A 15766-nucleotide genomic window follows, 5' to 3' on the forward strand; every position below is an offset into this window, starting at 1 on the left:
TCCAAGATCCCTTCCAGCTCTATCCTGATTGATTAACGAATGCATGTGGTGGGAGTTTTTTTGCTTTCTCCTTTCTCATCACAAGGTTAAAACTCGACATTCCCTAAGCAGCCAGGATGATGTCCCCGGGGAAGGGGGCATATAGGCACCTGGGAGACTGTAGCTTCCGCCTACCTTCAGCCATGGAGATTGACTGCGCAACTTTGGGCTGGTCATTCTTGCTCACCAATCCACTTTACAGAATTGCCATAGGAGAGGAAGGAACAGTATATGCATTGATGTAACTCTACGCATGTCTAGGCAAGGCTAAATGCCATGGGAAGCCAGCATGGTGTCACGGTGAAGGTTTTGGGCTGCCCCCAGTAAGGCCCCTGTTCTGGTGTCCTTCTGCCATAGAAAAAGCTCCAGGGAGGATGCCAGGCCAATTCTTCCCCTTTGGCCTCCAAGTCAGGATGGTGGGTGGAGAAGGTGGGAGGTCCACATTCTACACACACACACACACACACACACACACACACACACACACACCAAGTCACAGAATAACCATGGCTGACTGTGCACTATGTAACCAGCCTTGATCTCCTGAATGAAACGTAGGATATAATTCTAATAATTCTAATAAATAAATTGATGGCCAATCTACATTACATGAATCTATGTCTACATGGAGGGAAGGAAGCAGTGGGGTACCACGAGGCTCCGTCTTAGGCCCAGGACTCTTCAATATCTTCATAAATGACTTAGATGTGGGAATAGAAGGGGAACTCATCAAATTTGCAGATGATACTAAGCTGGCGGTAGCCAAAAAAGCCAGTGCAATCCTAAATGGCATTAACAGAGGGACCCCATCAAGATCATGTGTGGTACTAATACCATTCTATAAAGCCTTAGTAAGACGACACCTGGAATATAGGTAGTCCTCGAGTTATGAATGTTCACCTAGCGAATGTTGAAAACTATGACATCCTGCATCAAAAGTACTTACGAGCGGGTCCCAAAGTTACACAGGTTGCAACCCGGGGAGGGCGGGAGGCTGACCTCCAATGTCTGGCCGAAGCTCCTCTTTGCGCTCCGTTGCCTTGTGACCGTTGGAGAGTAGGATTGTTCAGGAGCCCTTCTTGCAATCTGGAAAAGGAGTGAGTGCTTTTGGCAAGCGAGGGGAGCAGGACGGTGGCATGGGGTCTCTCAATGGGTGGGCGGAGGCCTTTGGTGGTTTTGTCCCTGCACTAGCCCCCCCCCATGGCCTTCCCCACCCTGATACACCTGATGTGCACTTAATGACCCGTGCATTCGATTAATGAATGTGTGGGTGAAAGCAGGGAGTGATCACATTCGAGTTACAAGATTCACTCCTATGAATTCTCGGGTTACAAATGTAATTGGCAGGCTCCATTACATTCGTAACTTGAGGACTCCCTGTATTGCATTCAGTTTTGATCACCACACTATAAAAAGGATATTGATACTCTAGAAAGAGTCAGAGAAGAGCAACAAAGATGATCAAGGGACTGGAGGCTAAAACATATGAAGAACGGTTGCAGGAATTGGGTATGTCTAGTCCAGGGGGCAACCTTGGCTCTTTTATGACTTGTGGACTTCAACTCCCAGAATTCCTGAGCCAGCATGGCTCAGCATAGAAACCTCTCCCTTTGCCCTCAGCATGGCTGGCTCAGGAATTCTGGGAGTTGAAGTCCACGAGTCATAAAAGAGCCAAGGTTGCCTACCCCTGGTCTAGTTTAATGAGAAGGATTATGGAAGATATATTAACAGCATTCCAATATTTGAGGGCCTGCCACAAAGAAGAGGGGACAAGCTATTCTCCAAAGCACCAGAAGGCAGGACAAGAAGCAAGAAGCAATGGATGGAAACTAATCAAAGAGAGAAGCAACCAAGAACTAAAGAGAAATTTCCTGACAGCAAGAACAATTAACCAGTGGAACTGCTTGCCTCCAGAAGTTGTGGGTGCTCCATCACTGGAGGCTTTTAAGAAGAGACTGGACTGCCGTCTGCCAGAAATGGTGCAGGGTCTCCTGCTTAAGCAGGGGGTTGAACTTGATGACCTATAAGGTCCCTTCCAGCTCTGTTATTCTAAGATCTAAGGCCCAAGGTTCAGGACAAGCAAACCACTCAAAAGGGATCATCGCTCAAAACGCAATCACTAAATGTCACTAAATGCCAAACTGAATGGCCAGCTTGACCTGGGGACTCCCGGCCCGGCTGACCTTTGAGCAGCCAATCGTCTTTGCCTTGAATGGTGACTCAAATGGAAACATGCATTGCCAAGTGTGTTAAATGAGTTAGGCCTCAACCTGAGATCTGGCAGGTCAAGAGAAAAAGATGTTGGGTAAATCGGGTGGAAGGATGTTTATTGTGAGTCAGGCCAAAGAGGTTGACCAGATTCCTCTCCAGAAATCCCATCCAGCAAAGATGCTGGGGCTGCTTGTTGCAGGAAAGCTACAGAAAATGTTGCACACCAGAGATGGGTCGAGTGTGGTTTGCAGGAGCAGCACACATAAAACGCACAAAGGGGTTCAGTCACACCAATGCAGTTGCCCTCTTGACTTTGTCGGCCTTGTTAGAGACAGCTGCCTTTTGTCAGGGCTGGCTGGGACGCCCTTCCTTCAGCCTGGCCACAGGGCAGATATTGCAAAATCCTCCCAATGCAAAAAGGGTAGAATCAGTAACATAAATTATTTACAAGTTTTATCGGACTTTGGGTCAAACCCGAGTCGTCCTATTCTGGCAGTAATCCCCAATTTCTCCTTACATTCTGCTCACCGATAAGGAGTGTTACACAACTTGCACTCTTGCAAAGTTTTATTATCTAGCATCAAGGTTTCAGCAGGAGATCCCCAGCAAGATTTAAGATGGATTAGGGACAGGCATATTTGCATGGGATGCATTTTCATTATCTTTTTATTTCTGTTTTATTTGCTGACTAAAGGTGGTAGTAAATTACAACAGAAATTTCCTGCCTCTGGATGCAGATCACAGAGATAGCAGCAGCGTGTACCTGTGCCTGTGATCGTATATGCAACGTACAGTATGTGCACCACAACGCCTGTGGGTATATGCATCTCTGTCCTCCATCTACCACCTAGGAGAGGACACCTCCTACATGTGGCACTGCAGAAGCAGCTCTGCACATCTCCTGCACATTCCCTCCCTCCTCTGCTGGTCTTTCCCCAACGGTTAGATAATCTTTGGCGACTGGGAAGCCGGGCTGAGTTGGAGCAGGTTCTCCGCAGGATAGCTATTTCCAGAAGCTGTAAACGCTTCAGCATTCAGTTGCTGCGATCCCCTTCTTGGCAGCGGCCTTTGTGTGTGTGTGGGGGGGGGACACAGAGAGAAAATCCTCCAAGCAGGAGATCCCCTGCAGAGACACCCACGCCCTGCCCCTGAGTGGCTGGGGAGTCCCCGGCTTCAGGGATATTGGGGTGGCTTTCCAAGGAGGGGCAGGGAAAGCCAGCGTCCCACGGAGCTCTTGGCAGCTGCCAGGAGCCTGGCAGGGCTTGAAAGGAGGGACAGAGGAATGCAAAGGCCCAGCAAAAGCTCTCCAGCCCAAGACAAAAGGGAAAGTTTTCACAATGAATTCACGGCAGGCAATCAGGAGGCCAAGCTGGAGCACGTCAAGGGCAACCATGCTTTGCCATGGCAACCCAAACCCCGGGTTTTCTTTCCTTGGCACCACAGAATTCTCTCACCCAGCCCCTTTTTCAGGAATAGACTTGGGGCCGTTCTCATCTTTGGGTGCCCAGCTGATGCTCTGTCACAAGCAGCATTTTGATGCAAGGATTCTCCAAGGAAGGCTGAGGTAGCTGAATGAACAGGGCAGACCACCCCCCCCCAAGACCTGGGATGATTTTGTCTCTGGGGAAATACATATTTTAGGCTCCCCCCCTTCACCAATATTGCCCTTCCCAAACTTGGCAAGTGGGATCCAAGGCTCTTTGGTTGCCATGGACACCTGAGCTCCATTAAGCCGGGGGGGGGTTCAAGTTCTGTCCCCCCCAGGGAAGCAGTGGGGCAAGGAGGCAAATACTGTTTTGCCCCATAAAATATGGAGAAGTGAAGAAAGATTCGGGCATCTTGCTTTCAAATTGGCATTAGCAATAAAGAAATATTTGCAGCTCGGGGTTGAACTGTGGGGTCCTTGGTGCTCTCTGAAGTTGGTCGTTTTCTCGGTGATCCTTACCAATTAGGTAACATCATCAATGCACTAATTAATATCAACAGCACTGAAGATGTTACCTAGTTGGGTAAATGAAACATCTGCAAGAAAACAATCAAGCTCAGAGAGCAGCAAGGATCCCACAAAATGGCAGTTACTTTGCAGCTGGAGAAATCAATCACGGCAGTTTCTATTTCAGCTCCTGGGTCAGCTTCAGCCTGCGTTTTCTTTTTTTTTGGGGGGGGGGGGAATGCCTTTTGCAAGAGAACCCCTGCTATGCATGCAAGAGAGCCCCAGTGCAGCTCCATCGTTGCTCCTAGAGAGGATCTTGGTGGAGCTAGAAGAGCTGCTCTCTGGCACAGCTACAGCTTACTTTTCTAAGTGACAGTTGGACCACTAGACCTCAGGGCCGACTCAATTTCGAGCTGTGCACTCACCACCCACCTGATTTGGAAGTTTTGGGGAATGGGGGGAACCTGAATACTTGACAGTTCCTGAAGCACCGGAAAGAGCACCAGAAGGCAAGACAAGAAACAATGGATTGAAATAAGCAGAAGTTTCCTAATGGTGAGAAGAATCAACCAGTTAAATGGCTTCCCTCCAGAAGTTGCAGGTGCTCCATCACTGGAGGCTTTTAAGAAGAGACTGGACAGCCACTTGTCTGGAATGATATGGTGTCTCCTGCTTGAGCAGGAGGTTGGACTAGAAGACCTCCAAGGTCCCTTCCAAGTCTTATTCTGCTAGCACAGCTTAGTCATTCCCACAAAGAAGCACCTTTGGCAATTTCTTCCCCATTGATGTCTCCAGCCAGGACTTTTCAGTCAAATCACTCTTCCAGGTCATGCCCCAACTGTTGCTAGAACAGGTGTGACCGTGAGCACCATGCCCCTCCCTGAGCAGGTAAGGGCTTCTATCTCATTATAGAGGCCAAGGTTAGAAGGTAAACAACCCAGCAGAAAATATGCAGTATCAACTGTTCCAATAAATGTCTGAAGAATTTGGCAGCTGCTGAACCATCCCAATAAAAATAATTTATCAGCTTCCTAACCCTTCCCAAGTATCTCTTTGAAAGCAAAGGTGAGAACACATCAGGGAGGGACCAAAGGGCAGGGGCAGGACTTCACCTTGCCAAAGGTGAATTCCAGAGACTTTCAGACTCAACGCCAAGCAGCCAAGGATCAGATGCGCAAATGCCTGGGCCAACTGTGGCCACTGCTGACAGCAGCTGAGCCGGGTCACGTACAGAGCTGGAAGCAACTTCTTGACCCGCTGCTGCTCCACTCTGGCCTTTGGTGGCTCTTGACGCCCAGCTAGATCCCCTATTAGCCGTGGACAGACTGTCCTCCTGCAGCAGCAGCTCCTCCACCCCCATGGAAGTGCTGCCCCCTTGCGGCCCATGGGGAACTGCTAATTTAGACCAGGTGAAAGTGCTAGGGAGAAGGTCTACCTACAGAAGCAGCTGCCTGGGACAAGCTTTTCATTGTTCCAATTCAATCCTCTTACCTACTTTGTTTCCCATCAGTTCTCATACAGGCCACTTGCCCTGTTCTGATGCAGGAAACTCCTATTCCCCAAGAAAACACCTGCCTACTGCCTCTCTGCATGAGTCACCGTAGCTCCCAGTCCATCTGGGTTAACTGGAAGAGAACTTGGAAAATGGGAAACAGGTTCTGTTGGTTGAAATCTGAACATCTGAGGAATCAAAGGGCAGCCTTTGGAGCCCTCAAGAGCCACAGAGGTTGGCCGGCAGGGCACACACACACACACACAGTCACAACACCCCTCTCTATCACTCCTTTGCACTTACCCTGCTTCCAGACCCACTGCAGGTTGCTGGTTACCTGTCACTTAATCCTTAGAAAATTGAGAATTCCTGGGCTCCACAGGCTGCAGCAGGTGATCCCCATGTTTAGACTGTCAGAGGGCCACCATTCCCAGGAAGCACACTGGGGAGGCTGCCTGGTATGTCTACCATCTCGGCCTACCTTGCATGAAGGAAGTACTTAAGAATGGAGGAGTCATCAAGAGAGGAAAAACGGTCACATGTTTTCTGATTCTTATAAATAAAGGGGAATACAAAACTAGGTGGGACACGGAGTCCAGGTGTCAATGGAAACATTTGCAACAGGTTGATGCTTACAGGTCTCAGGTTAGGAATCAGGGGCTCTGGTGTCTGACAGAAGAGCCCCCCAAACTGTGCGCCAACTGGCAGAAGGAAGCCTTTAGGGTGAACCTGGTTAGGGTCTTGAGTGCCAGTTAGCTTGTGGTTAGCCCCTTTAGGGGGCCACTAGACAGGGGAGGAAGGCACTCTGGGAAGAGAGCGCTTGTTTAAACAATCTCTCTGAAGACAGGAAGAAGAAAATGGGTCAGGTGATCAAAGGACAAAGTCAGGGAGGAAAATTCTGGGGAGGGGGGGATTCTGCTTCCAGCAGGGGAGGGGAATTCCTTTAGGTTGAACCAAGGGAAGTAATTCCTTTCCTGGAGAGGGAGAAAACGTCCGTGTGGTAGTGCCGTCTGGCACTTTGGGCCTGCTGCATTGGGGCACCCAGAGTCTTGTTCAATCAAATGATTATTTGAGTTATCAAAAAAAGGCATGAAACGGCTTTACAAAACTGCACCATTTATTAACCCTCTCAGGGTCGGGAGTGTGTCTCAGTACAGCCACCACAAGCTGCAGCTCAGAGCCAGCAGGATTTCCCCCTCAATGAGAGGGAGAGCTTCCCAGACTGAAGCCAGTTCTCTTCTGAGGAAAAAGAAGAAAGCGGAGTCCTACGGAAGACACCGAGAAACTCAAGGCAGAAGAGGGTGGAACATTATTTCAGAAAGGAAGAACAACGCGAGACGCCAGGGAGGAGGAGAAGGAGGAGGAGGAGGAGGAGGAGGAGGAGGAGGAGGAGGGCCTCTAAGGATTGCTGACAGCCAACGGGGGCCCCTTCCCTGCCCCAGTTGAAATCCTCATCAGCCCAGTTCTGAGGCAGCCAGCAAGTCAAGGAGAGGGAAAGAGCATCACTTGTACATCCAGAGGAAATCTGAATCCCTTTCCCTTCATGGTATTTTTTTTTTAGAAGAATCTCTACAAAAGAGAGAGAGAGAGAGAGACTCGCTTGTTTTTCAGCTGCTCACAAAAAGAGTAATTTATTCAAAAGGTTGCCACGTGCCACGAGTGGGGGAGAGGAGAGGGCTTGCCAGGGCTCCAAGGCTCATGTTCACCTGCGGGCATCTTCCTGGGAACAGGGGGGGCAGCGGATGCATGCAGAGGCCCACCAGGAGGGGGCAGCAGATTCACCTGGAGCTCCACTGGAGCAAATGCGTCACAGAGTAATGTCTGCAAGGCCTGTAGAAAGACAGGGGAGAATTTGGGGCTTTCACAGTTTTTTAAACAGAAAAATCTGTTTCCCAAAACCCATCAAGAAGCAAAGTAACAGAAAAGTGTCTGTAATCTGGGTGAACTTTTTTGGCCCTCAGGTTCCCCTAGAAGCCCATCAAACTCTCGCAGAACCTCCCGGTTCCTCCCAATGCAATCCGAAAACCCTCATGTAAGCAGGACACTTGCAGGGACCACCACGGTGGGCTGACCTTAGAAGGCAGCTTTTGCAAGGAGACTCACAGGTAGATGCTGGGTCTGAGAGGAAACGGCTGAGATTGTCCACTGGGCTCTGGACAGCCGCTCCTCGTGAGCAGACCGCCCTTTTAAAGGTTGGCTTACGAGTGGAGTGGCTGGGAGCTGGGGCTACATCAGGCTCACACTTGCAGATCCTGATATCTTAATCACCCCATTGCATTATTTTATTTTTTGTGTATTGGAGCTATTTGACCAGCAAGGTGTTACTGTATTCATTGGATAAGTTTCTGTGTCCTTAAAAGAGATGGTATAAATTTGATTTTAAATGTTTTAAAAATATGATTTTAGGACTATGAAGCAAAAGGATGCTTAGTATATGGATTTTGAAAAGTTAACGACGGATTAAGAGGTCAGAGGGATTTGGAATTATAGCTTTGAATTATTTAGAAGATATTTTTTCAAGGTGAATGGAGATTGCTTTTTTTTTAATGTTAAGGAGACCTTGAAAACTGGGCACTGGAGCCAGAGGGTAAAGAAAACAGAGTTGAAATCCTTAGTGCAAACTACGGAATACCTTAGTATAAATTTTTGAATAGTGCAAGCTTTTGGACAAAATGGATGGAATACACGATGAAATTGATAGAGCACGTCCTTATGAAGTTGTAAGACAGGAATGAGCTGCAATGGATGGCAATGAAATTAAATTGAAGGGGGATTTAAATGTAATACAAATGAATATGATAGATGACTTATTCCCTAAAGGAGATGAATAGATATTAAACCAGGAAGCTGATTTAGTTAAATTTTTTCTTCTGGATATACAAAAGAGCTCTGCTAAAATTTGGAAGGGCTTTTTTTGACAACAAAAGGATAAATTTTACTTGTTGATACAAAAGAAATCTGTTCTGAAGAATTATTGCTTTGAAACAGATGATCACAAATTACCTCTGGGCCTCTTTTGGAATGGTTTAAAGGTTTTTTTAAAGTATTTAAATAAGGTTTGTAAGATTGGCTTGTTCAACCAGAGTTAAAAGAAGTAGTTATATTTGCCTTTATTGGACTTTTGCTGACAAAACATTGACATGCCATTTTACTTTGTTTTCTTTACCTAAGGGATGAGTTATGGGATGAAGAGAGATTATTTTGAGACAGTCACAGCTAATAAAATTACTTTTACCTGCTGAGATGAAGGGGAAAGCTGCTTCTTTTTTTATGTCTCTCTTTTCCCTTTTCTTTTATTTTTCTATATATTTAATAGTTATATTGATTTTTTTTCTTTTCATTTATAACTCTTAATAAACATTTGGAAAAAATCTTGACTCTAAGCCAAGACACATGTGGACCAACTGCCTCCAGGCAGAGCAACAAGCAACAAGTGTGTTTTCCCAAACGGTCCAGCCATGTACGAGTCCTTTGAGCTCTGAAGCAAGAGACGAGAGAGAGGAACATACCTAAATTCTGGGAATCCTTGATAGCCCAGCACAGGCTGTAATGTTGCATGAGCTGCTCAAATGGTTCCTTCTCATCCAGGAACTCAAGTGCCTCTATCCTGGAAGGAAGGAGGATGACAAGACAGGTGATAGCAGACACAAGCTGTACTTAAGAGAGGAAGGAGCTACCAGGATGGACTAGAGCCAGGGTCAAATTCCTAGCTAGGTCCAGAGCTCACAGGGCAGCTTTGAGCCAGGCTTCCTGACACATATCAGCCCAACCAAAATTCAAGACTCTGATGGGAGTCAGAAGTTTCAGGACTTCTAGGGGGGCCAGTCCAAGGAGCCCAACAGAGGAGCCTGGTGGTTTCTCTGAACTGCTGTATCACAATCTGTGAGTTGGCGAGCCGTATTAATAGAACAGGTAACCAAAAATTGTGAAATTTGGTTTCCACTCAAAACCTATTCTTAAGTTTTATACTACAGTATCTTATTCCATCACAGTTTTTGAATGACAACTAAGAATGGGTAATTGACATGCCCTCTGTGAGGGCCACAGAGTACCATTAAACCAACATAGCCAAAGTTTTGCTCAATAAAGCCCAGCCTGTGTTAAGACATTTTAAATTGGGGTTCAAAGGAAGCCCTTAAGACACCCCCCCCCCAACATTGCTGTATTTACCAAAAACCTGGGTCAAAGTTTTATACTAGTTTTGTTCCTTTTTCTACCAGCATTTTCAGGTTTCAGTTCCTCGCCAAAGTGGGTAGCTGACATGATTGTGTGTTATGCTACAGAGCACCCCAAAATCAGTTTGGCCCCATTGATCATTTTTGTTATTTTAAAATATCAAGCTTGCACGGTATACAGGGTTTTAGCTATAAAAGCTCACTATAAAAAACTGGCATGTGATCAGACTGAAAGTCATTAAAATGTATTTCAACAGCTTGAGACCGATTTAATTAAAATACAGTATTTTCAGTTATACTATATTAAGTGTAAACTTAATTAACTGATTACAAAGTAATGCAGTTCAATTTATAAAACCACCGTTATCCTTTTCCTCTTTTATATTAGGTGGGCACAAAGTAGCTTTTCAGATGCTTACCTTTTTAAGCATTGTACTACTGCCGTGGGCCCACAAAAGTGTTCCAGCAGAGTCAGCAGCAACTTCTTAAAACCACGCTTTCACTTTTCTGTGCTTTTAATTCCACAAGGCTATTTGTTTTGAGGCTGACAGAGACTTCCCAATCTCAGGGGTATTCCATCAGCTTCTGCCAAGTCTCACAGTTACGGTGAGACCAAGGAAAAGCCCTGGGACCATGAGACACGCCTGGAACTGACAATCTCACATATATAGCAAATCCTTTTAAAAATCTAGCAGGGCAATTTTCTGATCTGAGCCTATATGGAGTAAACCAAACATAACTTTGCAAACTCTTATGTTATAAAACTTTAAATGTGGATGAATCTAAGTTATTTGTAAAGAAGCTTGCATCATAGTATCATCATACAAAGAACATGAATTGTCTGTTAAATAGAACATAATTATGTACCTCTGTTCTGTTCTATTTAACAGACATTTGTGAATAGCAGACATCTCTGCAAATTATCCTGTTAAAACGTGTTTTCATTGTTCCTTTCTACACCAAAGGGCCAATATTTATTCATTGATAACATAATTGTAATCCCAATGTCAGATATGCAACCAAAAGGCCTTAAGAGCCAAATTTCTCCAAATAGAGCAATTGCTGTCTTTCTCCCTGACAATAAGACTAAAATTTATTTCCAGATCATGCAGTATTCATTTTTCCAACATTTCCTATTAATGTAAGAAGCATCAGTAAGAAGTATTAGTGTCAAGTCCAATATATACAGTATGACTTAGCTATATCCTGTCCATTATCATCCTTTTATCAAAATGTGCTTTACAACTCACTCGCTCTCTTATCTAAGAAACCCATCCAATGTTTTCAGTCCATTAAGAAAAATACAAATTCTGGGTTCTCCGAGTATCAGTTACCCACTTTTAGAGGAGGGAAGAGATAGAAAACCTGGGCTTGATGGAACAAACTGCAAAAAACTTTGGCAAAGGTTTTGGTTGTGGATGTGCAAACTCACCAATTCAGGAACAGAACGTTCCGTTGAACCCTGGAATGTTCCGTTCCCCCTCCAGACTTTGTCGTTCCGGGGGCAGTTTCCTGAAGTTATCAGTGAGTACTGCACATTCCTAGTTTGGGGTGAATATAACAATGTTGAGTTTTTAGATGCTGCATCTGAATCCTGATTTGACATTTTGGTACCTCTTAAACACTAGGACAACCAATTAAGGCTTACTGGAACAAAAAGTATAAAACTATTATTACACTTTGGTGCCAGCTGAGGCCATATTGGTTCTCAGGTGGTCTGCAGTTTTTGTACTCACTTTTAGGTGGGTGGCAAAACCTTGGCTTGCTGGAGCAAAATGCTACAAAACCAAAGAGTATTTCAGGATTAATTTCCACTTCACAACTCTTTGCTTATATGTAGGATACTTCAGGGCTTAGCCTGTCCTGCTTTTTAACATCTACTGTACATGGATCCACTGAGATGTTTCATCCAAGATCAAAGAATCAGCAGCATTCAGAAGAATTGGACATGCATTCTGGAGACACCCCTTGACCCATTTGTTCTCTCTGGAGACCCAGCTGAGCTCAACAGGCAGGAATGCTTTTGCTGACTGGGTTCGACACACCAATCAACCTCACCTGGCAAAAGCACACTGGTTAAGACAGGGGTCTTCAAACTTGGCCCTTTTATGACTTGTGGATTTCAACTCCCAGAATTCCTCAGCCAGAATTCCTCAGCCTGGGTTAAGACAACACTGCAGGATTCTTGTTTCCCTGTATTCTAGGTTTGGCAGTTTTAGGAAAGGGTGTTAGGTAATTTAAAAATACATCAATTTTGTAACGAATGCATCATAATTTACATGGAAGTAAATTATCTATTCAGTTCCAAATTCAGTTTCAGATGACAACCCCTGCTTTGGAACAAGGCTAGTTCAAGTACTGCAATCCCTCATTCAGTCTTATCTTGGGCCTGCAGATCAGCATCAGGCGCCTCACTCTGTGGGCTGTCCTTTCGCATGTTCAGGCTGGGAGGGCTTAAAGTCAGAGCACCTCCAACTATCTCCACCAGGCATGTGGCTGATTCAGGGCTATCTGCCATCTGTTTCTATTGCAAGCAAACATGTCAGGGGTTACCATAACATGCACTGTAGCTATCTAGTTTTGCATATAAACTATCTATTATACTGTAACTTTAAAACTGTATTATCATTATTACCATTATCAATCTGTGGTCTTGTCATCATTATCACCTCGGCTCAAACCATAGTCAGAGGAAGGCCTGTTCACTGAAGGTCACGCACAATAGCTTACTGTGCTGCTTCAGTTGCAGGTTAGCAGATATGTATTTTTTTTAAAATTTTCCAATCTAGGGCTGAGAGAGAGGGACTAGCCCGGAGTCCCCCAGGGAATTTTCTGCAGGGAATTTCCATGGCTGAGGAAAGACTAGGCCTCCCTCTTCCTAGTCCAGCACCTTCACCACTAACTATCCATTACCGAGTATTCTTGTCTTCTCTTCCCCCCCCCAAAAAAAACCCCAGTGAGGTGGGTTGGGCTGATAGTCACTGGCACAAAGCCACCTACCCAGCTGGCTTTCATGCTTAAGGCAGGATTAGAACTCACCGTCTCCTCGCTTCTAGGCCAGCACCTTCACCACTACTCCAAACTAGCTTTCGCATGCTTTATGTGAACAGATATACAAACATGCACACGCGTGTCTGTTCTCTCCTTCTCTCTCTCTGAATAAAAACAGCACAATGAGGAGCTTACCTTTTGATCTCATCTGGTGGCAAACTCTGATAGACCTTCAGCATATCTAGACCATTTACTGTTTCCCAGCCATGTTGCAGGAATCGTTCCTTCTGCGAATGAAAAGCAGTACAAAAATCTGTTAGGGGCAAATTTTCCAGGACTCAAAAAAGAAGATAAATCACTCAAAAAGTTACCTCACATTCAGCTTAATATTGTAGTTGGGCAAAATACTAGAACAGACTGCCAAGCAGTGGGTCTGAACAGGATGTTACCACGCAAAGAGTTAGCAGTCTGAAGGATCTAAGAAGGTTTAGCCTTGAAAATTCCTTTTCAATTTTCAAAAAAATCTTTTTTTTAACCTTTAAACTTCTGAAAGGATGTCACAAAGAAAACAATCAAGACCTGCTCTCGATCTTTCTCAATAATGAATACATAATGGATAAAATAATGGATAAAACTTCCAGGAAAGTAAAACCTGGTTGAACATCATGAAAAATCTTCTCACAGAAGGAAGAGTTCAACAAGAAGTAGCATTTAAGGAAGTGCTGAAATGGCACCTCTCAGGGATACGGTCAGTTTAGATTCCTGCTCTCCCTCTTTGCAGGGAGTTAGACTCAGTGGTTTAAATGGCCCTGACCAACTCTATAGTTCTAAAGACAAAAACAGTGCAGCTCTCGGACTAAGAAGGCCACAAGGCCAGTCAGCTGGATTTTGTATAATATCAGCATGAGCAATCCCCTTTCCTCAAGTGTGGCACTTCTCCAAAACAAGGCCTATTACGGCAAGGGCCCCCAACCTTTTGGGCGTCAGGGACTGGTTCTCTGGGCTGGGAGGGGCATGGTTTTGTGTGCTGCCTGGATCCTGTGCATGCACGGATGGGGCTTCCCTCGCTTGTGCAGCCCGGTTTCTGGCAGGCCATGGACCGACCCAGGGGTTGGGGACTCCTGTGTTATGGGATGGAGCATGCAGGGCAAAGTACTCGGTGAAGTTGGGACCTGAATGCAGGCATTAGAGTTTGGGCAAAGCCCTCTTCTTTTATTGGAAGTTTACCAAGCTGAGTCCCATTGTCCAGGAAATCTGACCTGGGACTCCAGAGATCTGCAAGCATCTGCACCAACCAGCTCACACTGCTTGCTCTGCAAGTTGTCAATCATGATCTGTCCAAAGCGGTCCGCCATATTCACCTGGAAAGGACACAAGAACGGTACTTGCTGTCTCTCCATTTAGAGCACAAATGCACAAATGAGCATCTACCCTGTTTCCCCGAATATAAGACCTACCCAGAAAATAAGCCTTAGCCTGGTTTTTTGGCTTGCGCCTAACATAAGCCCTACCCCCAAAATAAGCCCTACTTAAGAGCCGCCCACTCCATCCCACCATCTGGTTGCTCATGGTTGCAATGGGGCAGGAGAGCACGCATCACACCGGTGCCATGGCCACGAGGTGAGGCAAGGCAGGTGGGGGGTGAAGCTGCCCCATGCATCCTGCCCCGCTTACCTCAGGGCTCCCGCAGCCAGGCCACTTCCCACTTGGCAACCTACCTGCCCGTCCAACGACCCGGCTGCCCACCCGCCTCTTCTCTTTCACTCCTCTCCCAAGCCGAAAGAGCCCCCCTCTCAGTCTCCAGAGCTGCCACCATTGAAACCATACAATACAGGCGGCAAACGGGGAGCAGGCAGTGCAACGAAACACAACGCAGTGATACAGGACCCAAGTGGCAGGGAAGGCAGCTGCAGGTGATTTGCAGGGGGGGGGCAGGGTCAGCAGGGACAGAAGAAAGCCCCTCCAGCGGTGGACGTGGCTGATGCGCAGTGGCAGCCGAGGCCTTTCGCCACCACTCCCCCTGGCTCCAAAATGGCAGAGGGGGGCCAGCTAAAGCAGCCGAGCCTCCCCTGCCCATGCTCCACAGCATGGCAGTCCGGCTCGGGAGCGGAGTGAAAGGGAAGAGGCGGGGGGGCAGCCGGGTCATCGAACAGGCGGGGGAGAGGTCACCAAGCAGGGAGCGGCCTGCCTGCGGGGGCCCTGAGGTAAGTCGGTGTGGGGCATGTGGGGCAGCTCCACCCCCCCTCCTGCCTCGCCTCACCTGGTGGCAGTGGCACCGATGCAACGTGCGCTCTCCTGCCCCGTTGCGACCACAAGCAACCAGATGGTGGGATGGAGTGGGCAGACGGCCGCAAAGTCAGACATCCCCCAAAAATAAGCCCTAAAGGGTCTTTTGGTCAAAAATATATATAAGACCCGGTCTTATTTTTGGGGAAACACATTAAGAGACTCTACCTGCTTCACCAACAATCTGGAAAACTGTTGGGCTTTGGGATTCACTTCTCTGAAATTCAATAGAATGCCTCAAGCTTTTCAGGTTTCAGTGTAAACCCAAAAAGGCATTACAGAGCCGACTTGCTAAATTGAAGACAACTCTTAAAAGAGCAGCAGTTTTCAGCTCCATGTGGAACCCTGGAACTCCTGGCTGCTCCAGCAAGTGGTAGAAAGATGCAGTCTTCATACGACATTCAAGGTGTCCATAATCCTGCTACACATGTATCTTTTTAATCTCTGCCCAGAACCTCCCTTTCATTCTTAGATGCACTCCTAGAAACCAGATTCTCACAACTCCCAGCTGGAAATAGCAAATGCACTGGGCACTCCGATAGCAGGTATCGAACTAGTAGTGACAGTTCTCCTAGACTTGTGATTTAAAGCAACAGCAATATGCAACGAGGGCCTTTGCACCAGAGCTTCCTGCTAGGT

General features: G+C 46.5%; 1 protein-coding gene across 1 annotated transcript in view; it reads right to left on the bottom strand.

Moving 5' to 3' along the window:
• Positions 1-7278: 7278 nt before the first annotated feature.
• Positions 7279-15766, bottom strand: part of LCMT1 (leucine carboxyl methyltransferase 1) — a 16949-nt gene continuing 8461 nt past the window's right edge. The window contains exons 6-9 of the mRNA XM_015825566.2: positions 14101-14202; positions 13037-13128; positions 9185-9282; positions 7279-7505 (exon numbers count right to left, since the gene is read on the bottom strand). Coding sequence (XP_015681052.1) covers positions 7483-7505; positions 9185-9282; positions 13037-13128; positions 14101-14202 — 315 coding nt within the window. The 3' untranslated portion in view covers positions 7279-7482. The remainder of the gene's footprint in view (positions 7506-9184; positions 9283-13036; positions 13129-14100; positions 14203-15766) is intronic.

Source organism: Protobothrops mucrosquamatus, unplaced genomic scaffold (assembly GCF_001527695.2).
Source record: "Protobothrops mucrosquamatus isolate PMUCROS unplaced genomic scaffold, P.Mucros_1.0 scaffold2691, whole genome shotgun sequence".
Classification (NCBI taxonomy): domain Eukaryota; kingdom Metazoa; phylum Chordata; class Lepidosauria; order Squamata; family Viperidae; genus Protobothrops; species Protobothrops mucrosquamatus.